This window comes from Muntiacus reevesi, chromosome 18 (assembly GCF_963930625.1).
Source record: "Muntiacus reevesi chromosome 18, mMunRee1.1, whole genome shotgun sequence".
In the NCBI taxonomy this organism is placed as follows: Eukaryota; Metazoa; Chordata; class Mammalia; order Artiodactyla; family Cervidae; genus Muntiacus; species Muntiacus reevesi.
The window spans coordinates 41,067,054-41,081,077 of NC_089266.1; the positions used below are offsets into that span (position 1 = coordinate 41,067,054).

The window sequence follows — 14,024 nt, forward strand, 5'->3', positions numbered from 1 at the left end:
TAGGCCTTTTATTTATTATTTTTAAAAAGCAAAATACAAAAATATTAAATGTTCGTAAACATGTTTTCCTTCCCTTCAGGATCATGTATCTTGCTTACTTATCATGTCTTACTAGGTTCCTCCAATCTAGGACAATTTCACAACCCTTCTTTGTCTTTCATGATGCTGGCATTTTTGAAGAATATACAGTGGTATTTTTAGAGAATGTAACTAAACTTGTGCTTGTCTTGACAGTTTTTCAAGATTAGATTCTGATTATACACCCCTGGCCAGAACACTAAAAGAATATTGTGCCCTTCCCAGGGTATCTTATCTGGAGGTATACAATGTGTCCATTCCTCACTCTGTTACCAATTTACTCACCCTCTAAAGGCATTGTCTCTGGTTTTCCAATGTGTATAAAGTTACTATTTCCTATCTTGTATCTAACAAGCAATCTGTGGAGAGATACTTTAAAACCATGTAGACCATTAAAAAGAATTCATTTGAGCCCAGGGTCTGTGAAGGATCTCAAGATGGCTGGACCGAAACTTGCACTAAAAACCATTGACTGGGTAGCTTTCCGGGAGATCATCCCTCGAAACCAGAAGGCTGTGGCTAACTCCTTGAAGTCCTGGAATGAGACCCTAAACTCCAGGTTGGCTACTCTGCCTGAGAAGCCACCTGCCATCGACTGGGCTTACTACAAGGCCAACGTGGCAAAGGCTGGCTTGGTGGATGACTTTGAGAAGTTTAATGCCCTGAAGGTTCCTATACCCGAGGACAAATATACTGCCCAGGTGGATGCTGAAGAAAAAGAAGATGTGAAAAGTTGTGTTGAGTTTTTGACTCAGTCAAAGACCAGGATTCAGGAATATGAGAAAGAGCTGGAGAAGATGAGGAACATAATTCCATTTGATCAGATGACCATTGAGGACTTGAATGAAGTCTTCCCAGAAACCAAATTAGACAAGAAGAAGTATCCCTACTGGCCTCACAGGCCAATTGAGAGCTTATAAGCTCGGGTCCAGGAGAAAGCTCTGGCCCTCGAATTACAAACTCTGGACATTAAAAACAATTACATGGTAAAAAAAAAAAAAAGAATTCATTTGAATCAGTTCTAATGAGATGGATGAAACTGGAGCCCATTATACAGAGTGAAGTAAGCCAGAAAGATAAAGAACATTACAGCATACTAACACATATATATGGAATTTAGAAAGATAGTAACGATAACCCTATATGCAAAACAGAAAAAGAGACACAGAAGTACAGAACAGACTTTTGAACTCTGTGGGAGAAGGTGAGGGTGGGATGTTTCGAAAGAACAGCATGTATATTATCTATGGTGAAACAGATCACCAGCCTAGGTGGGATGCATGAGACAAGTGCTCGGGCCTGGTGCACTAGGAAGACCCAGAGGAATCGGGTGGAGAGGGAGGTGGGAGGGGGGATCGGGATGGGGAATACGTGTAACTCTATGGCTGATTCATATCAATGTATGACAAAACCCACTAAAATGTTGTGAAGTAATTAGCCTCCAACTAATATAAATAAATAAATAAATAAATAAAAAACCATGTAGACATCTTGCTCATTAAAATTTTCCCTTAGATTTAGCAAACACTGAAGTCCCAAACAAAATGATAGTTCACTATGATGGTAACAAAATGCTGATTGCCCCCCCATAAACACCTATACCATTCCCTTCACATGTAGCAGGCAGGCATTCTATTTTAAGGAAAAGCTCTCCCTTTTCATCCATCCATCCTTCTCTGTCATGGAAATTATGAATTCCCTTTTTATTAAATGAGTATAATTCACTACTATCTTTATACTGATGTTCAAATTCTTTCAGATTTGGCCCTCCAAGCTGGCTCCATTTTCTTTTTGACAAGCCTCATTTTTTCTTTTTTTTAAAAGCACTTTTTAGCTTTCTGATACAGGGTCTTCTAAGGCTTATCTTTTATGTTCCCTGTCCCTGCAAGAAAATGATACATTTCTCCAGAAAGCCTAGATGGGCAGTGAGTTTGGGGGAAAATGGATGCATGTATATATGTTTGGCTGAGTTGCTCTGCTGTGCAGCTAGAACTATCACATTTATTAATCGGCTATACTCCAATATAAAATGAAATGTTAAAAAAAAATAACCTACATGTGGAAGAATTCTCACAGAATATCTACTGAACACTGGCAGAAGACTTCATACAAAACAAACAAAAAAAGATCTCATACGACCAAAGTTGCAAGAATGATCACCATGTAACAGGGTAGGGTGAGTTAAAAAAAAGGAATAAGGACAGGACTTGTGCTCCTGGCGGTGAGCTATGAAAGAACAGTTCCGTCAGTCTGAGAATCCCCTTCACTTGTTGGGAGATGGGCTGGGACAGACAGTGAACTTCACAGGCTCAGAGGAGAGTACAGTAACCAGCCTGCATGAGACAGGGCAGGCAGAGACCAGCGCAGACGGTCCTGGCCACCTCCCTGCACTCCCCACCCCAAAATGCACATCTGGGTCGCAAGAGAAGTCACAAAGGTCTGTCTAGTCAAAGCTACGGTTTTTCCAGTAGTCATGTATGGATGTGAGAGTTGAACCATAAAGAAAGCTGACCACCGAAGAATTGATGTTTTTGAACTGTGGAGAAGACTCTTGAGAGTCCCTTGGACTGCAAGGAAATCAAACCAGTCCATCCTAAAGGAAATCAACCCTGAATATTCACTGGAAGGACTGATGCTGATGCTGAGGCACTTTGGTCTCCTGATGCAAAGAACTGACTCCTTCAAAAAGACCCTGATGCTGGCAAAGACTGAGGGTAGGAGGAGAAGGGGGTGACAGAGAAGGAGATGGTTGGATGGCATCACTGACTCAATGGACATGAGTTTGAGCAAATTCCAGGACATAGTGAAGGACAGGGGAGTCTGGCGTGCTACAATCCATAGGGTCGCAAAGAGTCGGACACAAGTGAGGAACCAAACACAAGTTAACACACATGAAAAGGGACAGGCGGGGCCCCACCACAGCAGCCTCATTTTCGAGGAGCTCACAGTAGATGTGGCCCCACCTCTATGAGTTCAACACTGGTGGATTCACACTGCTACTGGCAGCTTTGTAAGCTCAGTGTCTGAGGGGCATTACGGTGGATTACTGATGCTTCCAAAGATGGAGTGGTCCAGTACTGGCAACTGCGGGATTTGAGGGCAGGCACACAGAGGCAGAGCCTGGGTCTGGACTGACTGTGCAGCCCCCATGGCAGGTCCAGGTGCCTGACTGTGGTGGATCTGCCCTACTGGTTTTGTGAGCACAGAACCTGAGGGATATCCAGGGTGACGGCCTGTACTCCTCAACTGAGGTGGGGCTGAGGGTAGTGCACACAGCAGGTGACAGGCAGCACCACAGAGCCCACTTCCTGGTGGACAGCTGTGGAGGAATACACTGTGGCTGCACCCCCAGCGGAAGCACCCCAGTCCCACCTACCTCATACCACAGCTCAGAAACCAATCTGGGGGCTTCCACTGCAATAACTGGGGAGCAGACCTCATCCCCAACAGGGCTGTTACAAGTACAGAGGAAATACGAGGCCCTGCTCAACATCCAGTGCACTCACTATCAAGAGGATAAAAGTCACCACACATGAAGAAAGACGTGGCAGGCATCTGTATTAAAAACAGTCCTTGGACCAAAAATATCAGACTCACAAAGGCTACATAAGGATGTTCTCACACAGTGAAAAGGAAAAAGAAATACGATGTGAGCATTAGCCAAGGAAACCTATCAATAATATAAAAAATAGATTTTTAAAGCAATACTATAAAAGGTAAAGAGTGAAATCTTAATGGTAATTGGACAATTCAACAAGATACAGTGTTTCTAAATTTGTATATTTCTAGTAACAGATTAGAAATGTATAAAGTAAAACAAGATAGAGCTAAAAGTCAAAATAGATATCAGTGGAGATTTTTAAACACCTCTTTCAGTTACTGACACAACACACAGACAAAAACAAACTAGTAAAATCAAAGGACTCAAAAGATCTGAAGACTATAACCTATAAATATCAGCCAGTTGACATACACAGATCATCACACCAACAAAAATTTTCAAGTGTACAACTAAATTTTCCAGTGTACACTCTAGAAGAAAATAATCACAAAACATATACTGAGTGATCAAGTAACCCAGATACACAAGGAAATCCTGAAAACTCAATTAAAAAAGAAAACCCAATTTTCAAAAAATGGACGAAATATTTGAACAGATACTTCCAAAGACATGTGAATGGCCATTAAGCCTATGAAAGAGAGCTCAACATCATCAATCATTAGGGAAATACACATTAAAACCTAAGTAAAATATCATTATACACCCATCAAAATAACTCCAAATGACCACCAACATCTAATGCTGGCAAGGATACATACACTGAATTCTCAAACACTGCAGATGGGAGTGTAAACTTTCTACTTAGTGAAGAAGTCTGGCAATTTGCCATAAAACTAAATATACACCTTCAACAAATCTTGGGTAATTACTTAGCAGAAATGAAAAATTGGGTCCTTTTGTAGACTTTTGTAAATAAAAAATCTTTAAATTAAAATATGTTATTAAAAACAAAGAAGGACATCATGTATTAATAAAGGTTCAATACATCAAGAAGATACAACAATTGTAAACTTTCACACACCTATGGACAGATCATTATGTATAGACAGTTCTACAATAACAGTTGGAGACTTCAACTGTTCTTTAGTCACTAAGTCATGTCTAACTCTTTTGCTACCCCATGGATTGTAGCCCAACCAGGCTCCTCTGTCCATGGGATTTCTCAGGCAAGCATACTGGAGTGGGTTGCCATTTCCTTCTCTAAAAGATCTTCCCAACTCAGGGATCAAACCCACATCTCTTGCATTGGCAGGCAGATTCTTTACCACTCAACCACCTGGGAAGCCCTGAAGACTCAATACTCTAAAGGAGAGGACAACCAGACAGAAAATAACGAAGGAAATAGAGAACTTGACATAATAAACCAACTAGATCTATAGAATGCACATTCTTCTCAAGTGCACAAGGGATATTTTCCAGGATAGACCATGTTGTGCCAAAAATCAAGTTTCAACTGATTTTAAAAGATAGGTATCATCTAAAAAATTAAAAAATAAAAAAAATTAAAAAAAGATAGGTATCATCCAAAGTATCTTCTCTGACCTCAACAGGATAAAGTCAGCAATCAATAACAAAAAAGGAAAAAAGGAAAATTCACAAAACTGTAAAAGTTAAACAGCACAGTTTTAAATCAATGTACCAAAGAAGTCATAAGGCATGTTAGAAATACTGAGAGTTGAATGAATAAAAAAATACAACACATCAAAACTTATGGAACCAAGTGAAAGAAGTGCTCAGGAGGATATACATTCATTCCCATTTTTTAATAATCCAAGAAACTCAATAACTAAAACTACTTTCATATTATATACACACAGCAATACAAGTGACTATAAAATGGACTATGGCCTCTGTCTCTTTATATTATTATTTTTTATTTTTCCATGACTGAATTTAAGTAAATGCTGGTCACTGACTTTAGCCTTTAACACTTACAAAATACACTGCTCCAAAGCTTCCATGGCCAATTTCTCTGAGATCTGTGAAGAGCTTTTCTGGATCTTCTTTGAAGAAGAGCTCTGCAATTTCAGGGTCCTTCAGGCTGCCCGCACGGTTGGTTGATGGCATCCTGCTGGGCAATCGGCGGTCTGATCTAATTTTATCCTGCTATCCCAATCCCTGGTTCATCTGTATGAATGGAGCCACGCTGGCATAAGCTGTTGTAGAGAAGTAAGAGAAGAAAAAGGTCAGGAAAAGCTGCTAAGAATAATTTGTATAAGATCATTTTCTGATAGCATATCTAAAATTACTTCAGGCCTAGAATTTCACTGAGAAGGAAGTGTGACCTGCTAGTGCAAGAGTTCCTAAACCTGGCTCATCATCACAATCACCTGTGGGGCTTAAAAAAATAAAGGATTCCTACTACACATAGGGTAAGCATTACCAGACATACAATTTTAAAAATTAAATAAATATTTACATTTTAGAAGGTTTATCTAATCCTTTCCTAATTCTGAGGTAGTGAGCCCACTGGCAGAAGACACAGGCTATTAAAAAAGTATGTATGCCAACTTAAGGTGTACCCATAGGAAGTTCCTAACAACAGAAAGATTAGATTCCCATCTATTAATGATTTTCAAATCTAAGAAAATACACAAAGAATTTAACTCAGTAAGTTGTCTTTTCCTTTCATATGCTAGTGTTTAATCAACTCAACACAGACATTCCAAAGAAAAATGCAATGGGAGAAAGTAATGAATTTAACAGACAACTAACTGCTTTCTCTATAAACATGACTCACATTAAAATATAGCCTTTATCAAATCTGCTTCATTAGTAAGTAGATATTACAGATAGCAGAATTACCAGGGAATTAGTTGGTTATCATATCCTCTATATCAGATTACCTAATTTAAAAAATGGCTGTCATAACTGAGAAGCTTCAGAATCTAGGTTCTGGAATGACACTACCTGAATATTAATCCTGGCAACACTAATTACAAGCTGTGAACTGAGTAGTCTTATTTTCCTAAACTGTAGAATGAAAACAAGAGCCTACCTAACATAGTGGTTGTGAAGGTTAAATGAATAAATATAAGCATAGATTAGTACTCAGGCATAGTAAGCACATACATTTAACATACATTAAATGTTAGCCACTTAATAAATTCACCAATTAAAAAAAAAATCTCCCAAAGCTATTTCATTTGCTTCCTAATTAATGTCATTAGATTCTAGTCAACTCTCCTCCACTTCATAAAGCTTTTAAGCAGGTATCTAAAAAAGTCCAGAAACAAACCCATGTATGTGTACCTAGGAATTTAGCATACAATTAAAGAAGAAACAAATTTTGTCGAAAGAACTAAGAACCCATTTAGAAAAAATTACAGAAATTATATCCCTATCACATACCTTATATAAACACTACTTCTAAATGGCTTAACCAGGCCTCTCAAATCAATGAGTGAAAAAAAGTATTTATAATAAGTGCTGTTGAGAGACACCAATAGCTATTTGGAAAAAAAATAAAACACCTGTTCCTCAAACTAAACATCAGAATTATATACGGGTCAGAAAAGCAAATATTAAACTTGGGAGGAGGGGCCATGGAAAGACTTCAAACAAAAGGGACAAATAATAAACTTGGGGAAAAAAATGTTTGAAACTTACATTTACAAAGGGTTAGTATTTCTAATATGGAAAGAATTTCAAAAAACAAGACAATAATCTGACAATCTTGCATTCTTAATATATAGTTTCTAAAAACAGCATGTGCACACACACACAGACACACACAGAGAAAGCACCATCCCAACAACCCAGCAGAAATATTAGTTCACAGAAGAGAGAAAAAACAAAGAGAAGAAAGAGTCATTAGATATATGCACTTTTATACAGTGGCAGTGGTATTGCAAAAACAGTACAAAACCTATGGAGAAAAATCGACAAAAATCAAATGTATCCTTAACATTTCACACAAAAATCCAACTTTAAGGAACCCATATCAAAAACACATATAAAATATAAGAAATGATAAATGCACAAAGTGAGGAACTGGGGGAAGTCCCTGCTGGTCCAGTGGTTAGGACTCCACACTTCCACTGCTGGGGGCCTGGGCTGATCCACAGTCGGGGAACTAAGATCCCATAAGCATTGCGCACACTTCCCCCTGCACCCAAATTAAATAAAAAGATCAAAAAAACAAAGCGGGAAAAAAAAAAGCGAAGAACTAGAACTCATTACACTGCTGATGGCAATCTGGAAAGGTACAACCATTCTAGAAAACTATTTAACAGATGCTTATCAAATTAAATAAACATTTATTATGTGATGGAACAGTTCCTTAACTAGATATCACTTATTCAAAAGTTATAAAAACAAAGGCACACAAAAAGACTTGTACATAGCAGCTTTATTCACAATAGCCCCAACCTGCAAATAATACAAATATCTATCAACAAATATATATATACAAAAAACTGTGGTATATTCACACAATGAAATTCTTTTCACAGCAATAAAAAGGAATAAACTACTGGTCCATGCAGCAACCCAGAAGACTATCAAAAGCATTATGCTCCATAACTCCCTGGCAGTCCAGAAGTTAGGAATCCAAGCTTCCACCTCAGGGAGTGGGTCTGATCCCTGGTCAGGGAACTAAGATCCCACATGTGCGGGGCGGGGGGGTACAGGTGGGGTGGAACAGCCAAAAAACAAACAAACAAAAAAGCCAGAAATCAAACAGTAAAAACTGCATGATTTCCCTGATAATTTTCAAATAGGCAAAACTAGTATATAGTGACAGATTCATGGTTGATTGGGGTCAGCTTTGGGAAGAAGAGAGGAACTGACCACAGAAGGGCCCACAGGAACTGTCTAGGGTTCTATAATGTTCTGTATTTTGATTTCAGTAGAGAATCACTCCTGTCAAATTCGAACAATATTAAAATGGATGCATATGTATATGCATATATATGATGTACATATATATACATGCATGCATGTATGCATATATATATGTATATGCATACATATGATGTATATAATACCTCAAGTAAAGTAACAACTTTAAAAAATAAAAAGGTTTAAAATCTAAAATATATAAGTATATAGCAAATTTATGAACAAGGTATAGAAGGATGTGTATTAAAATGCTAACATTTTCTTTGATAAAGTAAGGCTATGAACAGCATTACTTGTTAACCTAGATATCTATATTATCTGAATTTTTATACCCACCACTTCTAAAAATTAAAAAAATTTACTTTAAATTTGAGAAAAATAAAATAGAATACATATTTTTAAACTAGAAGCATACACACTCCAACTAGAGAGAACATCTAAAAGGTTATTAGCACTTTAACTTACAAAAGACTAGTTCATTAAAAAAAAATCTGTATATAAAAAATTGAGTTGAACACAAAAACTGAAATATCCAGAGCACACAAAATTAAGGGTTATTATTCCTTAAATATAGTGGCATCATCCAAATCACTGAAGAAATAACTAATCCACCAAAATATAAATGACCAAAGGATATATATAAACATTCCCAAAACAGGTATTATAAATGACTGTGGAGTGGAGTCAAAACTTGAAAGTATGGCCATGAGTCTTCTTATTCCATTTTTCTCCTTTATCCCTTTATCTCCCAGTTTTGACCTAAGAGTGTGATTTAAGTTACGAAACTATGTTTAGGGTGCTGACAAAAAACACTTAAAGAAATTCTCCCCCTGTCCAAAGGGACCAGGAAAAGAGAATCCTGTGATCTGGAGACTGGCAGGAGGGAATGCCTTCTTTTTGGTCTTTTTTCTCTCCTCAGCCATAGAATAGCACTGTCCCAGCAACAGAAAACCCCAATGAGAAAACCAATCTCTCTGGTCAGAAAAACTGGGAAAACAGGGCCTCTGTCATCCAAAAAGTATGAAGGGAATTCCCATTATTTTTTTCCCCTCATCTCTCTCCTTTCCCCACTTCACTTAAGGGCAACCCCAGATATGGGGAGCTGTACAATGCAGAGGTCTAAAAGTTCTGACAGAAACATGTCTTTCTGGAACTGGGAATTAAGCCCTGGAAACTGAAGAGCATGGGGGACATCATGGAGAGTAGAGAGTTGGAAAAGAGATCCCCTAATTCTCTGCACAAACCAGTACAATTATGATTTATGTTTGTGTAAAATAGACTCAAAGAGGTGCAGCAAAGACTATGCTAAAGAGGACCTAATCAATGATATAAACCACTGCCCAAAGTCTCAGATTATCACTGAGAGGTACACTGAAGGGCAAATCCAAACAGCACAGCAAAGGTTTTGAAAACAGAACTGATATTAGAACTACTTCTCACAGAAAGAGAGACAGAACTTGCCATCTAACTGGTAGCTGTCTGAAACAAACAAATCAACACTCTCCAGGGGATATTAACAGGATCAGAAATGACAATATGCAAAATGCCCAGGAAAAAATCCAAAATTACTTTTCATGTAAAAGCATATAAATAAATAATATACATAACTGGAAAGTGTAACAAATTATCAAGTGAAAAGAGTGCCAATAGATGCCTGTTTTGAGATGACTAATGTTGGAATTATCACATAAAGAAATTAAAGCAGCTATTATAATCATAGTAAATAAGATAATGGTTAACACTCTTGAAACAACTGAAAAAAACAAAATTCTTAGCAGAGAAACTATTTTTTAAAAAAAGAACCACATGGAAAATTTGGAACTGAAAAATATAGTATCCGAAATTTTTTTTAAGAAAAAATTTAAAAAATTCATTGCATGGTCTCAACCAGAGAACAGAAATGATAGAGGAAAGAGTCAGTAAACTTGAAAGGAGAGCAAATGAAATTATCTAAATTGAAATAAGAAAAGAAAAAAAATGATTGAAAGAAATGAATGGAGCCTTAGTGACTCATAGGACAATATCAAACTAAGTTTTACATCACTGACATTCATATAACGAGAGGAAAAATTAACTGGTAGAGAAAAAAACTGTTTTGGTAATGGCAGAAAACTTCCCAGATTTGACAAGAGATATAAATTTAGAGATTCAAGGAGCTCAGTGAATTCCAAACAGGACAAATTCAAAGAAAATCAGAGCTGCACACATCATAATCAAAAAGCTAAAAAACAAAAGTAAACAAGAACTTGAATGACCACAGATTTTGGTAAGAAACACTGGAGGTCCCAGAAAGTAGAACAATATCTTTAAAAAGGTGATAAAAGGAGAATCTGTTCCCAGTAGATCTGCTCTAAAAGAAATACAAAATATTAAACAAAAGAAATCTGGAGTGGCTACATTAATATCAGACAACAGACTTCAGAACTGGGTAAGCCACAAGGGATAAGGAGGGACATTACATAATGATGGTATTCCATTATCAAATCCTACATTTGTATTCACCTGAATAACAAAAGAACTTCAAATAAAATGAAGCAAAACTGATAGAACTGATAAAGAGAAATAAGACAAGCCTATAATTATACTGAGAGCCTCCAACACTCCTTTCAGAACTTTAAAAGTAGTCTGAAAATATACAGAACACTGTAGAACACCACTATCAATGAACGTGATAGGAGTGGGTGGCAGAGGATGAGATGGTTAGAGAGCATCACTGACTCAACGGGCATGAATCTGAGCAAACTCCAGAAGATAGTGAAGAAGAGGTGAGCCTAGCGTGCTGCAGTCTATAGGATCCCAAAGAGTCAGACAGTGAACAACAACCACAAAAACTTAGCTACTGATAGGCTACTGTTGAACAGAAGCCTTATTGATAATATAAAGTCAATCAAACATACTTTGTATGTTATATACATTATATACTGTATTCTTACAATAAAGTAAGTTAGAGAAAAAGAAATTTTGTTAAGACAATCATGAGGAAGAGAGAATACATTGATAGTACCTACATGTATTTACTGGAAAAAACCTGCATAGAAGTGGACCCATGCTGTTTTACCCATAAGATCAAATCCATGCTGTTTGAGACTCAATTGTAGTCTCTGCAAAGACTACACTTTACACTGTTAAGCTAGAGTTAACATAGAGTCATCCATGTAAAACTGACAAAGGTACATGATTCGATTCTTGGACATCTTCAAAAGCTGTCGTGAAAAACTACAGGAAAAGAAAACAGCAGAGAGGAACTTTCACAGCAACCCTACCATAAACTCCATAATTTCTGCCGAACATAAATATTAAGTACATAAATACCCAAAGTACAGTACTAATACAGCTTGCTAAGCTACAGATCAGGCTTAAAAGATACGCACATGTGTAAAAAGTTCTCTGAGACTGCATTAATCTTCCTTACAAAAGAAAAACACAGACTATTAGATTATATTTTAAAGATATCTAATCTGTTCTTCAGGGAAAATATCATTATTATAACTCACCATATCCTTCCTACTAAAAGAGAATAGTAAAAAACATTAAGAACCCTATAAACAGCAAATGAGGTCTAATTTGTTTCTGGTTCCATAAAAACAGACCAGAGAAGCCTATCATTTATTAGGCTACTGAGGGCTGAAAGTAAAAGATACACAGTTTCTGTGGATGAAACCATTTTATTCAATCCTAAAACACAAATTTTTAAGAAAGCTGATGAAACTAGAATTAAAACCCAATATACTTTAAAATCTCAGGCTCTTAGGATTTTCAGAATTAAGCAACTGCTTCACATTTGCAAAAACAGTCAAATAATTGACAATAACATCAGTCAAGCAATAGAAAGAAGGGGGAAGGGTACTGATAATCACAGCATATTCAGTATTACTTGAGGAATGCTCCTTAGATGAACAGTGATGATGTCATGGTATTCCATCTTTAAAGAACCTTCAGATTTTCACAAAAAGGACATTGTTGGCTTTAAGCAACTGCTTCAATACCATAACGCCCTTTTCCCTACATCTGTTACTCAGAGGGCTCAAGCTTAGAAACTAGCCAACTTAGTCAAATGTTCAACCACTTTAGAGAAAGAAAAACTGTCTCTTTACAGAGAATGGGCAGACACACATTAAACTGTCTACTATATCTTCCCTCAAAAGAAACACACATGTATACCAGTTACTATACCAAAAACTAGAAATGACAAATACAACTGAGAAATGCCACCAGTGAGATAAATTTGATGTTACAGGAACTCCCATCAGGCTTAATCGACCAGAACTCATCTCATGTCTGGTACTTCAACCTACTTATAAATATTATACATAATTATAAAATTTTAGGATTGGAAGAAATTGAGAGTATTTGGTTTCAAAAGGTCACATGCCTTTCTCAAAACCACATGGTGAATTAATGGTGGAAAATACAGAATCAATCCCCTGAACCACTGTTAAGTATGTCAAATTGAAAAGAAGGGAAAAGGTAAAAAGCAAAAATAATATTGTTAAAGAAGTCACTGGAGGGACTTCCCTGGTGGTCCAGTGGTTAAGAATCCATCTTCCAATACAGGGGACATGGGTTCAATCCCTGGTCAGGGATCTAAGATCCCACAAGCTGTACAGCGCCACAACTACTGAGCGCACAAGCTCTGTAGCCTGTACATACCACAGTGAAAGATACCACATGCAGTAACTGAAACCCAATGTAGCCAAATAAATGAATGAGATGTCACTGGGTCGTTGAGTAAGGAGAGCCTACATAGGGCAGTTATGAATATTGTTTAATTCTGAGCACTGATAAAGATATGGAATGTATAAGTAATGTGTAGCCATAACCATGTCTTGTAGTCTTATTCTTTTGTATCTTTCTTAAACCAGCCCACTTTCCTCCATCTCAACAATCACCTGTTTATTCCATCCAGGCTATTTATCTTACCTGGGCTACTTATTATAATGAACTTCAACAGGGTGCCACTGCATCCACTTTTGGCCCCCCTCCAATTCATTTGGTCTCCTACAACCAAAATGACCTTTCAAAATGCAAATCTGATTATGTCATCCCCTCTATTTAAGTGTTCAATGCCTTTACACTTTACTTTGGTTGAAACAAAAATGCTTACTGTGACTTTCAAGTAACTGTATGGTCTGACACAACCTACTCTTTACCCTCATCTCCTTCCAACTTCCTGTGCTCTGATGACAGGGGCTTCCCAGTTTATCACTGCTCCTCCTTCTACAGAGTGGTGAACACACAGTGACTAAAAACACAGGTCCTGAAATCATACTATCTAAGTCCCCAAACTGGATCTGCCAACATACTTACGGTAGACAGTTAACTTGTTGGACAAGTAACTTAATCTCTCTGACCTCAGTTTTCCCATCTCTAAAATTGTTGTTGTTGTAGTCGCTAAGTTGTGTCCAACTCTTGTGATCCCAAGGACTATAGCCCGCCAGGCTCCTCTGTCCATAGGATTTCCCAGGCAAGAATACTGGAGTGGGTTGCCATTTTCTTCTCCAAGGGACCTTTCCAACCCAGGAATCGAACCCATGTCTCCTGC

At 37.4% G+C, this 14,024-nt stretch overlaps 1 protein-coding gene and 1 pseudogene across 1 annotated transcript in view; one reads left to right on the forward strand and one right to left on the reverse strand.

Annotated features, from left to right (window-relative positions):
• TAOK1 (TAO kinase 1) overlaps positions 1-14,024 on the reverse strand; it is a 96,911-nt gene that overhangs the window by 52,965 nt on the left and 29,922 nt on the right. The window contains exon 2 of the mRNA XM_065911096.1: positions 5,576-5,796. Within this exon, the coding sequence (XP_065767168.1) occupies positions 5,576-5,707 (132 nt within the window). The 5' untranslated portion in view covers positions 5,708-5,796. The remainder of the gene's footprint in view (positions 1-5,575; positions 5,797-14,024) is intronic.
• LOC136149642 (ATP synthase subunit d, mitochondrial pseudogene) lies at positions 516-1,083 on the forward strand (annotated as a pseudogene).